General features: G+C 38.4%; 1 protein-coding gene across 2 annotated transcripts in view; it reads left to right on the top strand.

The window, feature by feature from the left end:
* Window positions 1-21,146, top strand: part of arl15a (ADP-ribosylation factor-like 15a) — a 200,891-nt gene that overhangs the window by 98,209 nt on the left and 81,536 nt on the right. For both annotated transcript variants that reach the window (XM_030143030.1, XM_030143029.1), the window contains exon 4: window positions 16,089-16,297. In XM_030143030.1, coding sequence (XP_029998890.1) covers window positions 16,089-16,297 — 209 coding nt within the window. The remainder of the gene's footprint in view (window positions 1-16,088; window positions 16,298-21,146) is intronic.

Raw genomic sequence — 21,146 nt, 5'->3', positions numbered from 1 at the left:
AATCAAAGATGCAGAATGTTGTTGATATGCTTAAAAAATACCACACAACTGTTGTATTTAGGATGCGACAATGCCAAGGAGCAGAAGTAAAGTGTTGCAGCAGTATGATAAAGTTAATATCTCTAACAGCCACTAGGTGCTGGATTTAAGCAATCGTGGATTCTATACAGTCATATTGAATGCTCTAGAAAATTAACTCCGTGAAACAATCTGGCCTCAAGGCTTTGGAATGAGATGCTGTAAGAAGCGGACTGTTGATCCTTTTGTAGATTACGCTTTAAACAGCATATTATTCATACATTTTGTTTAATGTGGAAAAGTACCACAGAGCACCATGGTTTTTCTATGCCTTCAGGCTTTACTTTGTGTTTTTCCTCTCCACTGAAATCAGATACATATAAAGTTTTATAGACTGAATTGTAAGTGTTGACAGTTTCATTCATAAGTTGTAAAGATGACTGTCCAGTTTAATTTCAGCAGATAATTGGTTGTTTGCTGGATGTTTTGCCACTTGGTCCTGTCTGAGGAGGGCCTGTTCTGGAGGGAAACGGACATCAGTGATGACCTTCTGTCGATTTACAGTTTGGTGGAGTTGAAGATGCATCTGAAGCGTGTACATTGTAGAATTTGTAATTTCTTTGAAACAAGTAAACTTTGCTGGTTGGCCAAGGCTTACACCCGCCAGGCATGGCAGAGATTTCAAACAGTGAACGAAGTGCGGTGACAGCAGCATGGTATGATGAAAGGACAAAATAATGAAATCCAAAGAAAGACTAAAGCTGAAATTTAAACGAAGAAGTCCGTTTTCCACAGCTGAACTGCAGACTTTTGTCAAATTCAGGCATATGTGCACTCTAGAATACGTATTCTCTTAAAATGCAGCGTCAAACAGGGATCGTATATCACTAATATACTTGTCTGAAAAACACTGCGGGGGGAGGAGAAAAATCTGACAGTAAATTCAACTTTTTTCATTACACATTGTGCTGCAGTGAATTCTGAACACACCACCTTCCTCCAACAGTTTTTTTTAAGGTGCATGTAAGTGTGTGTGTGTGTGTGTGTGTGTGCGGTGGTGGTATTCAGTGGTCTTCTGCTCATCTAAACACAGTGGGACCAGTCACCACAGTGCAGGACTGGTTGTGACAGTGTCACCCAGTGTTTCCACTGGTAAGGTTTTGCTGTGGTGCACCGCCACACCATACATTTGATACAAAAAAATCAATAATAGGCCTATTCATGTTAAAGTCTTGAATTTAAAATTTTCACGTTTTACAACACGGAACAGTGGTTGCAGTGGTACTGTCCTCCATCTTTATGGGTTGGTTCTGCTGCCTGTCACTACCGGATCAACTGCCAATTTGCGCATGCACAACGCTAACTCTACTTGGACAAACTGCCCAAAATGTGTTGCCAGAGGCGTTCAGAGTCATTCTGCACTGCAGATGACTATGGGTTTATCCACACCTGGAAAGTCCTTTGGTCTGCTTGTTTGGTTCAGATCAAATGCAGACTTTATTTTTTCGTTGGGTCAGATCGCATTCTCATTGCACTTTTTGCTGGTGGACCAAAATTTGTAAACAGAAGCATGCATGTCACGAACTGCGCTGGCATTGGGCAGAAAAGTCGGGGGTGGGGTGAATCAGAGAGGGCGAGTGTTGATGAAAACAAACATGGAGGCCTCATGTGACCACTGACCAAATGTCAATGAGACATTCAAGCTCCTCATTGTCCACATCTGTCCACAGCTCATGGCTGCTGCTACTAGCTCTGTCTACCCATGCGCCTTGGCTTCTTCCAGTTTCGTTGATTACCCACAATGCCACGCAGCTACAGCGGCTCGTCAAGCACAAAAAGGCACACGGTTCCTTGGTTTGTTTCGGCTCGAGGCCAGTTATATTCCTACCAGAAGTGAACCAGCCCAGAGTCCATTTGGAAACAGTTTGCTTGTTTGGTTCAAATCAGAGTTTGCATGTTTATATTCACACCTAAAAAAAAAAGTCCGGAGTTTCCAGGGAAACGAGCTCTGGTTTATTTTAAATGGACCAAATGAAGTACGTTTGAATACACCATGTCATTGAGTGTATAATGACTCAATGATTAACCCTATTTTCGTTATTAAATATTATTAAATTATTAAATGCTTTTGCAATGTAGTTATTTTCTTTCCTTAAAAATGCAGAACAGAAACTGACCCCCCCCCCCCAAAACCAAGAGATCAATTCCACAGGAAACACCGGTGTCACCTGTACAACAAATGGCATTAATTATAGCACCTAGAAAAGAAACAGCATGGAGAAAAGGATTGAGCAACTAAGCAGCAAAACTGGGCTGCGACATTGTAAAAGAAACCTCTATTGTACTCGTCTGAATGAAGTGTAATCAAGTCTTTTGAGGCGCTTGACATTGAGAGTTTTGAGTCTTTAGTCTGGCCTGTATTTGCTGCCCAGCTAGTGCCAGGTATGGGGATTAGGTGGGAAGGGCACCTCCGGGGACACAGGGAGGAATCTATTAAGAGTGTGTGTGTGTGTGTGTGTGTGTGTGTGTGTGTGTGTGTGTGTGTGTGTGTGTGTGTCTGGACAGTGACATGACGTCAAGTCTAGACGGGCCATTTCACAGTGCGCCTTCATGCCACTCGATGACAGCTGATGAAGTGGTCCTAATAAGCACCGCTCAGTGGTGTTGTTACTGTTGTAAAGAGTCGAGGATTTAGAATCAAAGCAGACTGACGGATATTTGAATCTGAATATTTTAACGTTTTGCTGACAAAGCTTTGCAGTCGTATTGGGTCTGTGTGGGAGTCCCAGGGTTTGTGATGAAGGTGTTGGCTCATATACTGGTTTATGTGCACATGTATACAGAGGAATGTGGTGGTGTAATATGAGAATAAACATCAGTCATGGATGTGATATAAAGGGATGATCCACTTCGTCTTCCCACTTCAACTTCACAAATCATCATTATTTCAGTTACAAGAGCTGCCATCTTTGAGATTTTGAGAAACCATTCTATAATAGGCCTGAGTAATATGACAGTATACACCACATATAAATGGGCTCACATTAACCCTTAAACATCCACAGCCATTTTTTTCACAACTTCCAAATGTGCAAATTAAAAGTAACTTAGATTTTTGCTTGAACAATACAAATAAACTCAACCAGACTGCTCCCTGAGACCATATTTTTCCAAGTAAAAATAGGAAATGCACAATTGTCTTATAACTACGACAATAAATTACTTTGTTTTTAGAACAACAAACAAATTTTGGTAACAAAGATGAACATTTTAACAATATCAGTGGGTCAATGAGCCTGTTTCCATTGCACATCTCAGAACATTAAAGTACAAACTGTGCAAAAACAGAAACATGTCTCATGTTTCTTTTCCAGTCCAATCCTTGTCCGTTCTCCAAACCTAAACTCTTTGTCTAGTCTAGTGACAGATCACCATGGCAGTAGATTGCTTTGGTGTACGTCCATAAAATGAGTCCAGGGTGCTCCAACACTAAAGCATTAGTTCCACCTGCTGCATGTTCTAACCTGAAGAAAAGAAAAAAACACCCAGGAGTGATCCCATGCCCCCCCTGGCAAGCCTTCACGCCACCCCTAGGGGGCCAGACTCACAGTTTGAGAAACACTGCATTAACTGATCATAAACCCAGTGTGTTCATCCACTGCCATTGATCCAGCTCCATGGGTTTTACTGGTGAATCAATGTTGTAGAAGATGACGGTGTTTTTACGTTCAATATGGAGCCTCTGAACGTCCAAAGGGGTCATATCTGATGACCATGAAAAGATGACAAACTGTATTTTACACCAATTATTGACATGTATTGATGGGATTAGTGGCTCAATAGGTATTAAATGGTTTAGATCAATAAATGGTTTAGGTTAAAGGTGGATGTTTGGGTCTTTATGGGTTAAACTTTGTGGTTTGTTAGTGGGTTGCAAAGTATAGGCTAATCTTTTGCAGCAATATTTTTATCATTTGCACTTTTCCATATGTTATGGATGCAGGCAGTGTATGTATGTTTACTTGTTACATTTTATTGATCATATCTTGAGTCTTATTTATAAATGCGAAAGTATGACATGTTTCTATGCTTTATAAACTAATATTTATTATACGTTTGATTAGTTTTTGTTTGTAGCTGCATTTTGATCAGTTTTACTGTGCATGTGCAAAATTCTATTCCCAAAGTGAGAGCAACTGTAGTTGACAAGTGATGATAAGTGTGATACACCAGTGAAGTGTCTGATCTGCTCAATCCATGAAGAAGACGAACAAATAAGTGTTACTGTCTGGTTTCCTTAACTTCAACTTAAAATCCAACTTCAAAAAAATGACTGTTTGACATTTATAATTCAGTCAGACATTTTTATGAACTGATGTCAAAATCTTTTAATTGGTCTTATTAAATATCATAGAGGGGGTGGCGTTTACTTATATTACAACAGCCTCCAGGGGTTGGAATATTTTGGCTTTACTCACAGGCATGTGTTGTTCATCTTCACACACATTCAATATTGAGATTCAGGAGGATCTAACTGTAAAAATGGAACTGAAGTTTCAGAATTATGGGGTAGTGGGGTCACTTTTCATTGTGTCCACTGTGTTAGGATTCTACAGCAGCTCAGAACCAGCCTGCTCTTTGTTTGTTCTTTCTTTTTTATTAGAATTTGCAGGTGACATCCAGCATTAATTTATATTATTATCACCTCTAACATATAAACATGGATCAGAATCATTACCCCTAAAAGTTCAGAACGTACAAAATGATGACTGGATTAGATTTATTTGTTATGGCTGTCATAGGGAGGGTATGAGCTTTTCATTGGTTTAAAACTGCACCTTTTACTGTTAGATATCCCTAAATATCACTGAACCTTTAGGTTGGAATGTGGGATATAGGCACATGTGTAACACATGCCCTGCAGTAGAGCTGAAACCATGCTTTGACTGGAATCCATTAAAGTAATCCTTTACAATTTTCCTGAATCGAAGCTTCATTTCCTTGATTTTTTTATACCTCTAAACATTTGGTTCCACTGTTGTGTTTCACACGGACGCTTATTGTGATGCACATGACACCAGGATCAACACAGTTATATGTTAGTTCCATGTTCAGTTGGTATAAGTTTGTAAGTTGGATCTTTTATACTCTATCTATCTGTCTGTCTGTCTGTCTGTCTGTCTGTCTGTCTATCTATCTATCTATCTATCTATCTATCTATCTATCTATCTATCTGTCTAGCTGTCTATCTGTCTATCTATCTGTCTGTCTATCGATCGAAGTTATTAAAGAAGTCTGTCTGTCTGTCCGTCTGTCCGTCCATCTTTTGTGGTTGTTGTTTCTGGTTCTGGAATAAAGAACAAGTTGTTTGTCATTTTCACACGTCTGTTTCACATTTTTACACTTTTTTTCTCACCCATTCAAATAATCATTTAATCAAATCAAATTGAAGAAAATAATTGATTGATTTATTGATTAGAAAAATCAGAGATAGCTGCAGCTCTAGACTGTAGTTAAATGTTCTAAACAGAACCAGAGATACTTGGGTTTGAATGGTGTGTGAAGCTGAACTTCTCCTCCATCTTCGACAAATCCAGAGAACACACGACAAGACAAAAGGCCGGAGCGTCCCATTAGAGGGTTTCTGAAAAGCATTCAGCAGTTTTCAGTGACCACCAACAGGCAAAGGAAATATGTACGCACATCTCTAAACAAAACCACTACATCAGTGGTCCCATGGCAGACCCAATGTGGTTACTATTACTATCAAATGGGACCACAGTGTGCCTAGCAGGGAAGATTCTCTTCAGATAGGAAAAGACCCAACCCACGTGAAATAATTTGTAAATTGTCATCGGAGTTTAAAGCCGACGCCAGCAGTCACAGGCCGCTTTCATTTCAGAGCAGAGCGCTGTAACTGATCTCTATTTGAGGCCTCATTCAAGGATATGTACTCCATTGATGTCTTTTTGTTTTTGGACATGGTTAATCCCATATTTTGCATCCCATAATCTCAAACCTTATCTTCAAAGTGCTCCAGCAAAACCAATTCCTTGATGTTAAAAGTCTAAGAAATTGTTGACATTGTGATAATAGAGACAATGTCAAAGCAGGATGGTTAAGAAGAGGGAGAATGAACGGATACGGAAGTTAGGAGGAAATTTGTCCTAAACAGGCAGCAACTTTCAAAACGCCAACTCCATTTGTCACCCAGGTCTTTTAGGGGTTTTTTCGGGGTTTTTTTGGAACTTTTTATTTGTATTTTCTTACATTTTTACAAGGTACAATCGAACATTCCCCTAGACAAAACTAAAAACAAAAGAGAAAAGGGGGAAAAAAAAACAAGAAATACACAAAGAAATTGTTACACAACACTGTAAATGAATGTAGGACAGTGTCAGTGTCCTTTAATTTCAGAGCTAGTTCAACAACCCAAGAGTTCTAAATCCAAGTCCAGTTCTACAGGGTTCCACCTCTGAGTGAACAGGTCTGTGCTCATTTGAACAGATGCAGTCGTTTTATCGTCCAGATCTTGAAGGGCTTTAAGAATCCGTATTTGGGGCTGAACGCTGGTGCATGTGCTGGTTGATAAGTGTATGAACGGCTCAAGTGTTTTCCACCTCATTCCGCAATGAACTAAGCAGAGTTTATTACCAGAGGCCTCCCTTACTGGTCCCACTGCTCCCTCCCATCCCATGTATTGTAACTGTTTTGTTCAGGGAGAAAACACTGTCTGTTTTTCGTTATGGAGACTTCAAAGAGGGCTGCCTTCAGTGCTTCAGCTTTCAAGAGTGAAAAAAGAGATGATAGGCAACATGTATGTGTTTTGTTCAAGGTAAAAACTGGCAAAGAATAGAAAAGACAGAAGGGGAAAAGTCTGTGTGTGTGCATGTGTGTGTGTATGTGTGTGCGTGTGTGTGTGTTTTAAGCAGTAACCTCAGACATCAAACCTCAACAGTAGCGTCATTTCGTGCATGTACAAACCCAGGGCTGTAGGTTCGAAGTCTGAAATGCTGACCATCACAGAGTGTTGGAAGATAAAGATCAATTTCAGGAACACAAGTGAAAGCAAGTCTGAATTGAGGGAGAAGACTTATCTGCTTTTAATTTATACTGTTTAATTGCTTGCGGATGTTTTACTGGCATTTGCCTTTGAGTTTGGTTTATTAACTCATGGTCACACGTTTGTGAAGAAATCAGATGAAACCTGATCGCCAAAGCATCATTTCTTCCTCCATTGGAAAACAGACGCGGATTTGTGTCTCCATCCCGTCTCACATGGAAGTTTTGACACCAGATGTGTTGTTTCTGTAGTGTTTTTGAGGAGATGTAATGTTTAGGATTGGGGATTGTAAGGGTAAGGGTAAATTAAGTCATGTTCATGCCATACTGTTGAGCATGAACACACATACACACACACACACACACACACGGAAGTAATGTGTGAACTATCACATGTCTCCAACACACACCACACACACATCCAATCCCTTCACTATTATTCATGTGACTTCAAGCCATGCATAAATGTTGTCCATAAATATATAGGATGCAGTTCATTAAATAAGTAATTACTCTCCTCGTTTATGTTCGGCTTTTGCATGTCATCGTCTGTGAAATCCTGCTGGGCCGGGCGGGTGAGTGGGTGGGTGGGCTGGACAAGGTTTTTCTTCCATCCGTTTGATTCCACAGAGCTACTTACATCACAAACTGACATCATGGATGTGTTGTTTTGCACATTCTGTTATTATTGACTTGCACATGCCTTTGTCCTGGGCCGTAAACAGCTGCCAAGGATGTTAATAAGAGGACCCAGTATGGGCTTAGACCAGTGATTCTCAAACTTTTTACAGTGGAGTACTTCCAACTCTCACATCAACAAAAAATAATTACTTAATTACTGAAACTAATCTTGAGTAATATAAAATAGAAATGTTCTTAACATGTTACCAAAGCTTAGGGGGGGCTCCAAGTTTGTAAAAATATCGAAATGAAATAAGGTCATGACTGTCAATTTTATTACATGAATGTATTTATTGTGTTTTATATTTAAGCATTAAGGTTTATCAAGTTTGTTCAAAGAATTGGGAAATATTGATTTTTGAATTTTTTTTATGAATTTTTGAAATTTTTTTGCTCCCCATTGGTTGATAATGGGACACATTTCAAAGTACTATAACTTGAGAACAGCTGAAGATATTGATATAATTACTGTTGGCAATAGATAGGAAGTCACATATGGACTTTCATTTGGTCCCATGACCCTTGACCTTGAGTGACCTTGAAAGGTCAAATAAATGCCAATTAATATCTTTAAATATGTCGTTGGACTACAGGACCGATGGTCCTATTTTTCCCCCAAAAATTAAAGTACCCCCTGGGCTTCTCCCAGGTACGTGTACCCCTATGTGAGAAAGACTGGGTTAGACTGAGGGAGATGTCCCCTAGAACTGGGACATCCATGGCAGCTGTGTATATATGTAGTTTAACACCACCAGAGTGAGAATGAATGGATAATGGATCCACCGTACGCGCTTTGAGTATGCGTTCATAGAAAAACGCTATATAAATCTAATCCATTATTATTATTATTATTATTATTATTATTATTATTATTATTATTATTATTATTATTATTATTATTATTATCCTTTAGTTTAACAGTCTAAGGGCCTTGTTGCAAAAGTAAAGCTGTTGTAGAAAACATGACTGTGCACCAATAAGACACACATGTGATAGTTGATGTTAAAGGGGCTGTTGTCCTCTGTTGAGCTCTGTCTCACGTTAACTTACACTGTTTTCAGTTTGTACACCAGTAGCTAACTTTATCAGGTTCAAGCAGATAAAACAGATGTTGTACACTTTTCTTTTTGTTCTTTTCCTTTGCACTTTGTAATATTGCTTTGAAAGTTGATATGAATTAAGTTATCATTATTATTATTATTATTATTATTATCATTATTATTGTTATTATTATTATTATTATTAGTTATGGAACCAAATCAAACCATGTGACTTCCTGTTTCAGTGTCACATGGGTTTTCTCCACAGTCCACAGATGCTGAGCCATGCTTTCCAGGTTTTCATCCTTCCTTTTGATCCAAAGTTAACACTGACCCGTTTTCTGACATATGCTACATATCTCCTGAATATTCTGACATTAAAATGGCATGTCTCAATCACACAAATCAAGAGAAAAGTCCATTTGTTTAGGGCAACAAACTCTCACAGGACCTCACAACATAAATATCATCTGGAAGAAGTAAAAAATGGGCTTATATAGCAATACTTTTAGTAATTTCTGGGGCATCAAATGTGTTTTTTGGATGCATCCATAAAGTCTGTAGTGAAAATGGAAACACTGTCATCTTCTACAACATTGATTCACCAGTAAAACCAATAGAGTTGGATCAATGACAGTGGATGGAGATGCTTGTTTTTAATGTACAATTAATGACTTCATTTCTCTCAACAATGATTTTTTTTTTATCCATGACTATGTTTTTAAAATGTTCTGCCTCTAAATTTCTAAAATATTTTTCATGCTCTGACTGTAAATAATAATTTTCTACCACAACTAACCATCTACTTTCTCCACATCTCACTGGGGAAGAAAAATCTACCATTAAACTTTAAGGAAATATTGATGTTTATAAACTATATGGTCATACATATTGGGACACATCATGTCTACAGCTGTAAGATGTCCTGTTCATGAAGATTTGAGATAAAAACATCAATATTAATAATCAGTATGATATTTGTCCAAATATAAAACTATATTCTGATATTTGTCATTATTGTTTTGTATCCCAGACCCCTGTTAGAAAAGAAACACCTGAATTCAACATGTCCACATACTTTTGTCCATTTGTGTATGAATTACACACTTATGATATGAGGGTAATGATGTGCAAAATGATCATGAGGCTGATTTTATGCCCTAAGTGAAAGTTGAAGAACCAGATGGTTTGTTTTGATTGTAAATGATTCATTATGGTGAGAACATGAGAAACATTTACCAAGTTCAAGGTTCAGGGTGTTGTTATTATTCCCAAGGGCCATTTCTGATCTACAGCCAGCAGTAAATACATAAACAAACAAACGTCAGCTGTCCAACAACAACAAATACCCACACAATTCCAAATGACAATGTGTCGTTTGCAAGGCTGGCAGCAGAAGGACTAAAGTACTTTGTGAACCTGTTCCTTCTGCAACATGGTAGAATACATCAGCGTCCTGATGGCAAGACTATGAAACACAACCAGAATAAACCCAAAAGAAAAATGCATTATCAACAAGTCTGTTTACATGTCCCTAAAAATCCAATAACTGGGAGTAATCAGATTATTGTAATAATCAGATCTGATGTGTTTACATGCACTTAAAGAAATACAATAATCAATAAACCCTGGTTTAGACATTTCAGTCCATTATTGGATTTATTTCGGGGTTTGTACATGTGTTGTGATGGTAGAATCAAACTTCCTGTTGTTGTCTTCCACTTACGTTTGACTGCGTCACTTCCATTTTGTATGATTTTAATTGTGTTTGCACATGTTCAGACATACAAGTACTAAATAAATCAGATCAACCTGTATACTTGCAGGAAGACATGGGAGTATTGGGGGCAAATCCAGGTGTGTCAATCTGATTTATTATAATCAGATTACTGCTGTTGTCTGACAACTCCAGAAATCAGATAATGATCAGAGTATTTGTGTGCATGTGAAAGGGCTCAGGCCGTCTGGATTTCACCTGGATTTCTCCCCAGTACGTCTGTGTCTTCCCGCATGTATACAGGTTCATCTGATGTATTTAGTTTTTACGTCTTCACATGTGTAAAAACAAAATTGTAAAAAATCGTACAGAATGGAAGTGACAGTCAAACGTAAGTGGAAGACAATAACAGGAAGTTTAACTATGTACGTACGTACTCCCAAAGAAATCCAATAATGGACTGGAGCGTCCAAATCAGGCTTTAGTGATTACACTGGTCAACAACAAATTTATTGAAGTTTTTTGAGTTGATTTAGGATAATTTTGGTGTGCTGAATCCAAAAATCACATTAATTTTGCTCAATCAGGTCAACTTTCTGAACTATGCTACATATTGGCTTTTTAAAATTTTTGCTTACATTTATGGGCATTTTCACATCATATGATACAAAATTCTTTAATATTTCTTGCAATAAACGAGTTCTGAAGATTTTACTTTTTATGATTAATGTTTTTTTTAATATTACAGGTGAATGAAATGGCTTCGACTAGAAGATCTTGCAAAAATAAGCCTGACGTATTCTGCTACATCTGCGGTGAATACACCATTGTACCTAACAGGAATCAAGTCACAAGTTTCATAAAGTGTGCTTACCAATCTTATTTTGGTATTAAACTTGGTGACCAAGATAAAGTTTGGGCGCCACACATGGTATGCAAGTCATGCACCGAGTATCTGCGTCAGTGGACCAAAGGCAAGAAGAGTTCTGTGAAGTTTAATAAATACATCCTGTTAGAAAATGATTTTTTTTCTCTTAAAACCTATTTTGGGTGAGAACTATATAAAAAAAATCAACTGATAAAGTCACAAAAATGTAATCAATTTTGTGAGATCAAATTTTTCAAAATCAAATTAGCAAAAAAACCTGACCTGATTGAGAAAAACAGATGTCATTTTTGGATTTAGCGGTGCAAAATGGTCCTAATTCAGTTGAAAAAACCTAGACAACTTGCAAAAAACATTTTTTCGTAACCCAGTGTTATCATCTTTCTTCAGTGCATGTAAATGCGTAAGATCTGATTATTACAAGTATCCGATTACTCCCAGTTATCAGACTTTTATGATCATGTAAACAGGCTCAGTGATGAAGGCCAAAAACATGACTTTTACCAGCCGGATGGTTTTAGACGAACTAACGTTGAGTGGAATCTAAAGGTATAAATTCAGTCATTTAATGGTCATTTACATAGAGAGAAAACGAAGGGGAGTGGTAAATGTCAGTAGGACTGAAGTTTGTCTCCTATCAGAGTCTTAGTTGATGAATGATGGAGAGATGACACTCAGTTTGAGAAGTCCTCCAATAGGTGGCACAAGCCACCAGTGAGAACTAAAAAGACATGACGGACATTCCACCATTTCCAGGCAAAAGATGAGAGAAACTTCCCCTCGTCATTGTCTCAAGTACCACTTTGTCTGATAGGTTTCCACTCCAGTCAGAGGTGTGAGCACAAAGGGGGGGGGGGAGAGGAGGGCGGAGGGGAGGAGAGGAGTGAAGACGGAGGGGAGGGGAGGGGAGGGGAGAGAGGAGGAGAGGGGGGAGGGGAGGGGAGGGAGCTAAATGTCACAGAGTGTATGTCGTGATGTTTAAACATTTGCCAGCCTCACAGTTCGTCACTTCTTGGCAAATCTCTTACTATGAGCAACAATAACAAAACAACAGTTCACCAGTTTTCAGAGGAAGTCGCCTCGCCAAACGGAAGAGGAGTTGACCACAAAAGTACATCCTCAAAGTATGTTCATGTTCTTCCATCAGATGTGTAGTGAACATTGTACCTTTAGAGTTTTGGTATATCACATAGAATATAGACAGAAGAATGTGACAGGAGTGACATTTTCATAAATTGTTTCTTATATTGAATGAAAGTCCATCCACGCTGCAAGTGAGGAGGGAAAAACACTACTGAATTCAGAATTTATCCACTTTGTATTTTAATTAAATTTAACTGGTATCCAAGCCAAACATACACAAGAGGAATCAATCAAAAAAAAAAAAAAAAAAACACAACTAACAACAAAACCCAACAAAAGACTTAAAATGATTTACTAACATATTATACAACAACACACAGAAAACTATTTAGTTAGACTGGATAAAAATACCACTGTTTCACTTTTGATGTGTTTTTTCTCATACAAAAAAATCCATATTTCCCTATTTTTGCGTGTGTTAGGTAAAAACACATCTAAAATCTCTCTTTGCAGTTTTAATGCTCATCTCCTGTTGCTTTGGAAATCTGTCGGTTCCTCACTTCCTGTTTAATCAGTCAATAAATTCTAGTAGAAAAGAAAAGGAGTGAGATGGTGACCGGAGGCAAAAGAGCAGGAACAACATGGAGGATGTGACGAGGCCGTGTCGGTTTGTGGTGTTGAGTGAGTTTGTCGACAGCAGCGTCTGTCATCAGGTATTCAGGCCTCAATTTAACAATGTTTTATAGGATCTGTTATTTAAAAAAAAAAAAAGCACAAATTCACCTTAAGTAGTGGCTGGATATCTTCCTCCAGTTTCTTGCACTAACAGATAAAATTGCTTTTAACTAAGCTGTTGTCTGTGGATGTTTAACAAACAAGTATATGATGAATCACGTGTGGATGGTTCTGAAAGCACTCCATTTGAGTAATCCAGTATTGCTTTTTTTAGGATTTATGAAAAGAAACACTCCAGCCATAAGTTTTTTTCATTTCTTGTAAGAGCTGCTGAGGAATTCACATGAAAAAAGCAAATATGGCGGTTTTGGTTTGAAGCAAAACCAGGGGAAATACTTTGAGTCTTTACTGTGATTATTACATGTTTTCCTGTGTTCTGTAATTATTCCCCAGATTAAAGCTTCAGTCGAAAGAAAAAGACACTGGAAAACGCACAGCACCTCCTCCTCCTGCAGCTCTGTTCTTCCTCCAGTAGGAATAGACTGTATGTAAAGATGGATGACGGAGTAGAAGAGCAGTGGGTCATCAGAGGCGTCAGTCGCCCAGTTTAACTCACGCATTAGAAGAGGAGGTTCCAAAAGTGTGAAAACAGAGCAAAGAGGAGGCGTCCCCCTGACAACAAGAATACTGTCTGCTGAAACCTTCTGGAGGAATTCTACAGCAGTGGGGGTTTTTTCATCTTTTACCTCAGCATGAGTGTTGTGTTCTCATTAGAGCTGCAGCTATTGGTTATTTTCTTCGAATAAAATGAAGATTTGAATAGCCAAAAAAAAAGGAAAAATGGGAAGAAGACACGTATGAAAAACAACTTGTCCTTTATTCCAGAATCTAAAGTATAAAACTAAAAGGATATTAAAAAAAAAATCTATATACGGTAGAAATGTGTGTGTGTGTGTGCGCATCGTTTGAGTGTTTGTGAAGGAGCAGCAGCGTATGTTCCATCAGTTCATGAACCAACAGTTACAGCTAAACATGTACTAAAGTAATGCAGCAGCATTTAATTTTTCCTGAGCTAAAGTTAATGACATAACTAGTGACCGTTAAATATGTTTGGTATGCTAACATATTAGTATTATCTTTAACATTATTACTTTGCGTTGGCTCTGTTCTCAGGGTGTTTCTGTAAATGCTGCATCATTGAAGTCATGCTCCACTGTATTAGGCAATGAAATGTGCACCCGTGATTTGCTCAGTTAATTTTTGAAAAGCCAATAAAATGGTGCACAGCTTGCTCAAAGCTGTGCTAATTATCAATATATTGTTTTCGTACCTTGTCACGGCCTAATTTTGGTTAAATTCATCTATTTTTTTGCAAAAATGAAGTGAATCATCAGCTAACCCTAGAGGGTCCCTGGTTGCATCAGCGCATCCTGATGACATGCATGATTTAAGATGACGTGGCAGCAAGACGGAGCCTCACTGAGACTCTGTTTCAGTTTGTGTGGAACGTGCACATGTGAAACTAATACTGTGAAGTCAGTCGTGTTGAAAACACACGGAAAACCAAAGTTATGAGACACAACAAAAACATCATTTTTCAGCGATAGTGTTATTATGTTTGGTGTGCGTTTGGTGCAGGCAGAGATGATAAATATGGGCTTCGAAATGAATTTCTTGCAAGCAGGAAGTACTTGAATGAAAGAAAACATATTACCACATTTCTCTTGGTGGAAAAGTGCATCACATTGTCCAATCAGAGATGTCCATATTGCGCCGTGCATAATCTAACTAATGTAACTTTTAGACCTAGTCATCTCGATCTTATATCAATTTTGACTTAATTTGTAATTCTAGTCACTGAAAAGTGACGTATTTTATTATTTTCCTTATTTAATTATTTATTTCTAAACTATTTTTGCACATTTGTACATCTTTGAATAAATAAGCTGTTAAAATGTTGTTTGTGTAATGAACAGGATCTGACAATATATTCCACCACGTCGCTTTTACGCCCACTGGAATATTACACACCCTGTGTTTTTTACACACCCTGTTCCTCCATTTTTGCCCAATCCATGTCGTCCTCTTGTGATAAATGACTTCCATACCACAGTGGATGGATTGGACTGTATTTGTATTTATTTATTTATTTTTCTTTTTAAAGTGTTCCCACACTTTAGACATTTTCTGCCATGGCGTCATATGCGTCACAATAAGCATCTGTGTAAAACAACAACAGAACCAATTATTAGCAGCAACAAAATTAATGAAATGAAGCCTCATTTCAGGAAAATAGTAATCAATTTTTTGTAATCAATTTGAGTCAATTAATGGATGAGTCATTTCAGGTCTCGTTCATGTCAGAATATATATAAAAATATTCTTCTTCTTCTCAATCCTGATTTCAGTTTTCGTGGAAACTTGCTGAAACATATTACACACCTGCCTTCAAGTGTGATGGGAATTATAGTAAATACTAGTTATGAACTCAAAAATTGCACTTGAACGCCCCCTCATGTGGTATTTTCCACTGGAGAACTGAGAAAGCCTTTGATCCATGAGCTGAAACTAACCTTTGACCTTTTCTGCATGGCGGAGAGCAGCGAGGGATTCATGGCCAATGATAAACGATGGTTTTATTAATGTTCTGCTGCTGTTAACTGATGATTTAGCACATTAATAACATACACAGTTTGCAAAAAAAAGAAATAATGCTGCACCAAATGAATTAACTCATCCAAATCTGTTTTACCCAAGTGTTGTGTTTCAGTGTTTCAGCCATTTTTCATTTCATTACGACAACAAAACGCACTTGAGCACACCACACTGGTAATTTCTAATTCACAAGCGGAAAGGCTCATTTTCCCGATAGCACCTGAAGTCTTCCAGAGGATAACATGCTAACAGTGGTCACGTGTCTTTACAGGAGCTGATAACATCAAAAAGTACTGGAGCCGTTACTACCAGGGCTCCCAGGGCGTCGTGTTCGTATTGGACAGTGCCTCATCGGACGAGGACCTGGAGGCGGCGCGGAACGAGCTGCACTCGGCCCTGCAGCACCCGCAGCTCTGCACGCTGCCTTTCCTCATTCTAGCCAACCATCAGGACAAGCCTGCTGCACGGACGCCAAACCAGGTAACAGCTGTTTACAGAAGGGGTCAGAAGGTTCAGGAGATCCTCCATTCAACCCCAGCCTGCCTTTAACACACGTAGGAAGCACCTGCTCTGATCCAGAACAGGACACCAGATACACTGGGGACAACACCAATGGACATGACAGAACTGAACTGTGATCTTTAGGGTTTAGTTCATAAGATCAGATAAGATAAGCAGCCGTGGCCTAGATGGCTGGAGAGTCAGCTTGTGACCAAAGGGTTGTCGGTTTGATTCCCTGGACTTGCAGAGAGTTGTTGGCTGATGTGCCCTTGAGCAAGGCACTTAACACCCCCCCCCCACCCCACCCCCCCCCGTTTGCTCCCCGGGTGCCTGACATGGCGAGCCCACTGCTCCTAGTTAGCAGTGTGTGGGACGCATGATCTAGTGATGGGTTAAAGGCAGACGACACATTTCGGTGTGTGCTGCATGTTTATGTGTGTGACAAACTACTACTGACAAAATAAAGAGTCTGTTCTATTCAAGACAAGTTAAGATAAGAGACTTTATTGTCATTGTATTTCCACACTACTAAATGTGGTTGTCGGGGCCCAAGTACCATTCCAACTGAAAGTTCGCATAAACCAAGAGCACATGGAATACCTGGATGTTGTACATCTCTGCTAGCTTAAACCAAAGATGCACAGGTTGGTGACTCGTGTAGACTTGGTTGTAAATATCCTAAGATGCACTTCGTGCTACTCTCAAATGCAACGCCGGCTTCTGTGGTAACTTGATTCAGAAATGTTTAATTGACTCGATGACCGTCACTAGATGATGTGAACCAGTGTTGGAACTAGGGATGTAACGATTACCAGTATAATGATAAACCACGCTAAAATTGCAGATGTATTACCATTCAAATTCTAATTATCATGATAACCGTGTTTTATTACCGCACTTTTCCGGAGAAAACACCTATGTAAAGATCTGCTTTTATGTCAAACATTTGAGTATAGTTTTAATTTATTACAATTTTAATTGTATATACCTAATATTTGGAACCAATATTCACTTTTAAAGTCTTTGAAAAGGTTCATTAAGTGTCTTTGTGTTATTTACGCAATAAATTATATACATTTTTTTTTACATGTTTTCTGGCCTTTTATGTTGATATAGTTGGTTAAAGTGAAAAAAATAATGGACAGATGATATAGATGAAGTTGTGCTGAAAAAAAAAGATCCCAAACATGGATATAGTAAACATTTGTTTATATAGTATATAAAGGCAAAATCCAAAGGACTGAAAAACAGCCAAAATAGGCTCATACCATTAAAGGGTTAATATTTGAACGTTTCTGCAAACAGAAGGTACATTGTGCCAATTATTTTATTTGTTTTTTTTTTTTTTTTTGTTGTTTTTTTTTCAAAATACAACTTGGTTAAATTATTTTAGTGTGTGTATCAGTAGTTTTTGAACATTTTGAGCACAATTTCAACAATACCGTGATAATGATGATAACTGTGATAATTTTGGTCACAATAACCGTGATATGAAATTTTCATCTCGTTACATCCCTAGTTGGAACACACGCCAGAGGCAGAATAGAGAGAAATACATCTTAATTATCATGATAATGGATTCAGTGAAATTTAACGAAATTTGTTCCAGTTTTGAAAAATGAATAATACAAATGTATTGAAATCAAATCGGGGGACATATTGTGGTGATTTGAGGGAAATACGTTATGGAGCTGATGGCAGAAATGCAGCAGAACCAGGGAGGAAATACCACCTGTTCCAGTTACAGACTGGTGTTCTTAGGAAGTCTGTTCTCTGGGACCGTTCTTACCAAGACCGTACTCTGTGAACTTGGTACTGAGAAACGGCCATAGGCTCATAGTCACAAAATCATCAAGTCTAACTGCAGGTGTGTTTGCTTCTTATGTCATCCCTGCTTATTCCTTTTCAACTTGTTGCGTCTTTTATGTAGGTTTTCTTTTCATATTGTAGATTTGACATGGTTTTTGCCTGTGTGTTTTTTTCGGTCATTTTCACCCCATTGCATGTGGTTTTCATTCTTTTTGCAGCTTTTCCATGTTGTCTTTTTCGTCTGGTTGCATCTTTTACGTTGTTTTTGTGTTGGTGCATTTTTGTGTGTATTGTTTTCATCTTTCTGCTTCTTCTTACGTCATTGTCTTCTTGGTATACCCTTTACATATAATTCAAAACCACAAAAAAAAAAACCTTCTACAACTTTCTGCAACTTGCACTCAGGACCAAACCTCACCTTTAGATTTAAAATAGTGATTGAAAACTTGTCCTGATGAATAACTGTGTGAGCTGAATTTCTGTGATTATCACTTATTTGCCAGTCCTGTTCACATGTGTATGTTTGAGATGCTGAGGTTCTGTGGTGGAGTTGACAGTTGTTGTGTCCATAACTAGTGTCTGTTGCATCTGTTTTTGTAAAACTAAATATGCCACAGCTGTAGTATTATGAGTAACAAATAGTATAAATGTATTTACCATAAATATCTCCCATCCCAGTTGACCATCAGATGTATGGACTGTGAACTGGTCTACATGAAGCAGGCTTTTCTGATCTCAGCTCTTTCTAAATACATTCATGTGTCTCACAGGGTTGGAGAACATGCAGGGCATGTGTTTCCAAGATGCTTGCTTTTTATCCTTTCCAGTAAATGGTCCATGAAACAGCTTTTGGGCTGTGGAACACAGATTCCCCCATTTTTTTTTTTTTCTTTCTTTTTTTTTCTTATAAAGTTGGCCAGTGTGTTTTTTTACCCTTGAATGAATCTTACTACGCCAGTCGACTTAACAGTTAATCCTCAAACTTAAATTGTAAATTATAAATTATAAATAGAATAGAACTAAATTTGGTTTCTTAAGGTCGTTTGGAAAGTTTGGAAATCAGTAATCTGAGTTTTAGTGTATAAGATTTAAGAATTTTTGGGGGAAGTACCACCTTCAACCCATAAAGACCCAAACATCCACCTTTAACCTAAACCATCTACTGATCTAAACTGTTGAATACCTGTTGATCCACTAATCCTATCAATACATGGAAATAATTGATGTAAAATACAGTTTGCCATCTTTTCATGGTCATCAGATATGACCCATTTGGACATTCAGAGGCTCTGTAGTTACCGTGGAAACACTATCATCTTCTACAACATTGATTCCCCAGTAAAACCCATGGAGCTGGCTCAATGACAGTGGATGGAAACATTGGATGTATGATCAGTTAATGAGAGAACTGACTAAAAAAGTTATTTTTCCTCATTTTACTTCTGATTTGATCTGATGATCTTTAAACTTTTGTGAACATCTAACATGATCAGTAAATTAAATATAGGAAAATACTTGATTTTCATTTCATAAAAAAATGATAACAAACGATGATAAGTCACTTGGTAAAGACAAAAAAAAATATTTGGAAGTTGTGACAAAACTTGTTGTGGGTCTTCTAAAGGTTAAAAATCTTACAATTAACTTGTTGAAACCTACAGAAGCAGTATAATATATCATTACGTGGTAATATTTGGCATGTATTATATTATAAAAAAAATCTCCATATATTTGTAAAATGAAGTGTGGTAAGTTTAGATGGATATTTTCTGTTTGTTTGAGTGATTGTGTTCTTGTTCCAGATTAGACACTGATCCTGAGTGGAATTCTCACTCAGTATCAGTGCTGTTATTGTGTGTGTGTCTGTTTCTGAAAGGCTGCACACCATCTCAGTCATACAGTCGTGTAGAAGCAGTGCACTTCTGATGTCTGTTTTGTCTTCTTTACTGAATCGTTTGCCCATCACACACAGACGGGCTGTAACAGTTACAGTATTAGAAATGTTACGGAGCAGCAGGTCATGTCATCGCCTTCATCAGTGGAGGCAGAGACACAGCAGATCACCAGTGTTGTGTCTGTACGGTGACCGTCAGGTGTACATCCGGCGTCTGTCTGGTGTCCATCCACCGTCCTTCCAGTGTCTGTCTGGTGTCCGTCCGGTGTCTGTCCGGTGTCCATCCATCGTCCGTCCGGTGTCCATCCAGTGTCCGTCCGTTGTCTGCGCCTCCGGCCGTGCCGTGGCGCTCACACCGAGCCTTTGCACTGGGCTTTTATGGCGAGCGTTTCCCCTGCAACACTCACTCATGTTTCACAAACCTGGAACTTCACTTGTCCCGCACACACCCACACACCAACGTATACACACATACATCATTAGCAGTGGCTTATTTTAATGTTTCTAAAAGATAACTCAGACAGATGCCAGGACGACGGACCATCTGCATTTCCAAGCCCAGACCACCAGTGTTGTTGTGCTGCTTTCGTGATGTGAGATCTGCACTGGGAAAAGAGAGGGAGGAAAGTTGTATAGCAGACCTGTGTGTTACGACCCAAATGGAATGGACGTGAATGAGAAAGTCAAAACCACTCCACCTGGGTGGCTTTAGGGCCACCATAGTCACAAACAACCAGTAATGTTTTGTATCAAAGCAGGGGTGTCAAACATGTGGCCCTGGGCCAAATCCGGCCCGCCAGAGGGTCAACGCTAAGATATTAATTGTCAGTTTAGTTCACGTTCCACATTTAGACCACTTCCAGTCTCAGGTGGGTTGGACCAGTAAAATACGATCATAATAACCTATAAATAACGACAACTCCAAATTTTTCTCCTTGTAAATGTAAACATCTTCATGTAATTTTATTGTATTTACACTAAAGCAAACTCTCATTTCTTTGAAAACGTGAATAACCTGAGGACATACGAACAACCTGAAATGTCTTAAGAGAAGTAAATGGAATTTGAACAATATTCTGTCTGTTACTAAATGTTTTGTGTATTTGTAGATCCACTGTGATCTGA

This window comes from Sphaeramia orbicularis, chromosome 9 (genome assembly GCF_902148855.1).
Source record: "Sphaeramia orbicularis chromosome 9, fSphaOr1.1, whole genome shotgun sequence".
NCBI lineage: Eukaryota > Metazoa > Chordata > Actinopteri > Kurtiformes > Apogonidae > Sphaeramia > Sphaeramia orbicularis.
This window is presented reverse-complemented; position numbering and strand designations above follow the sequence as displayed.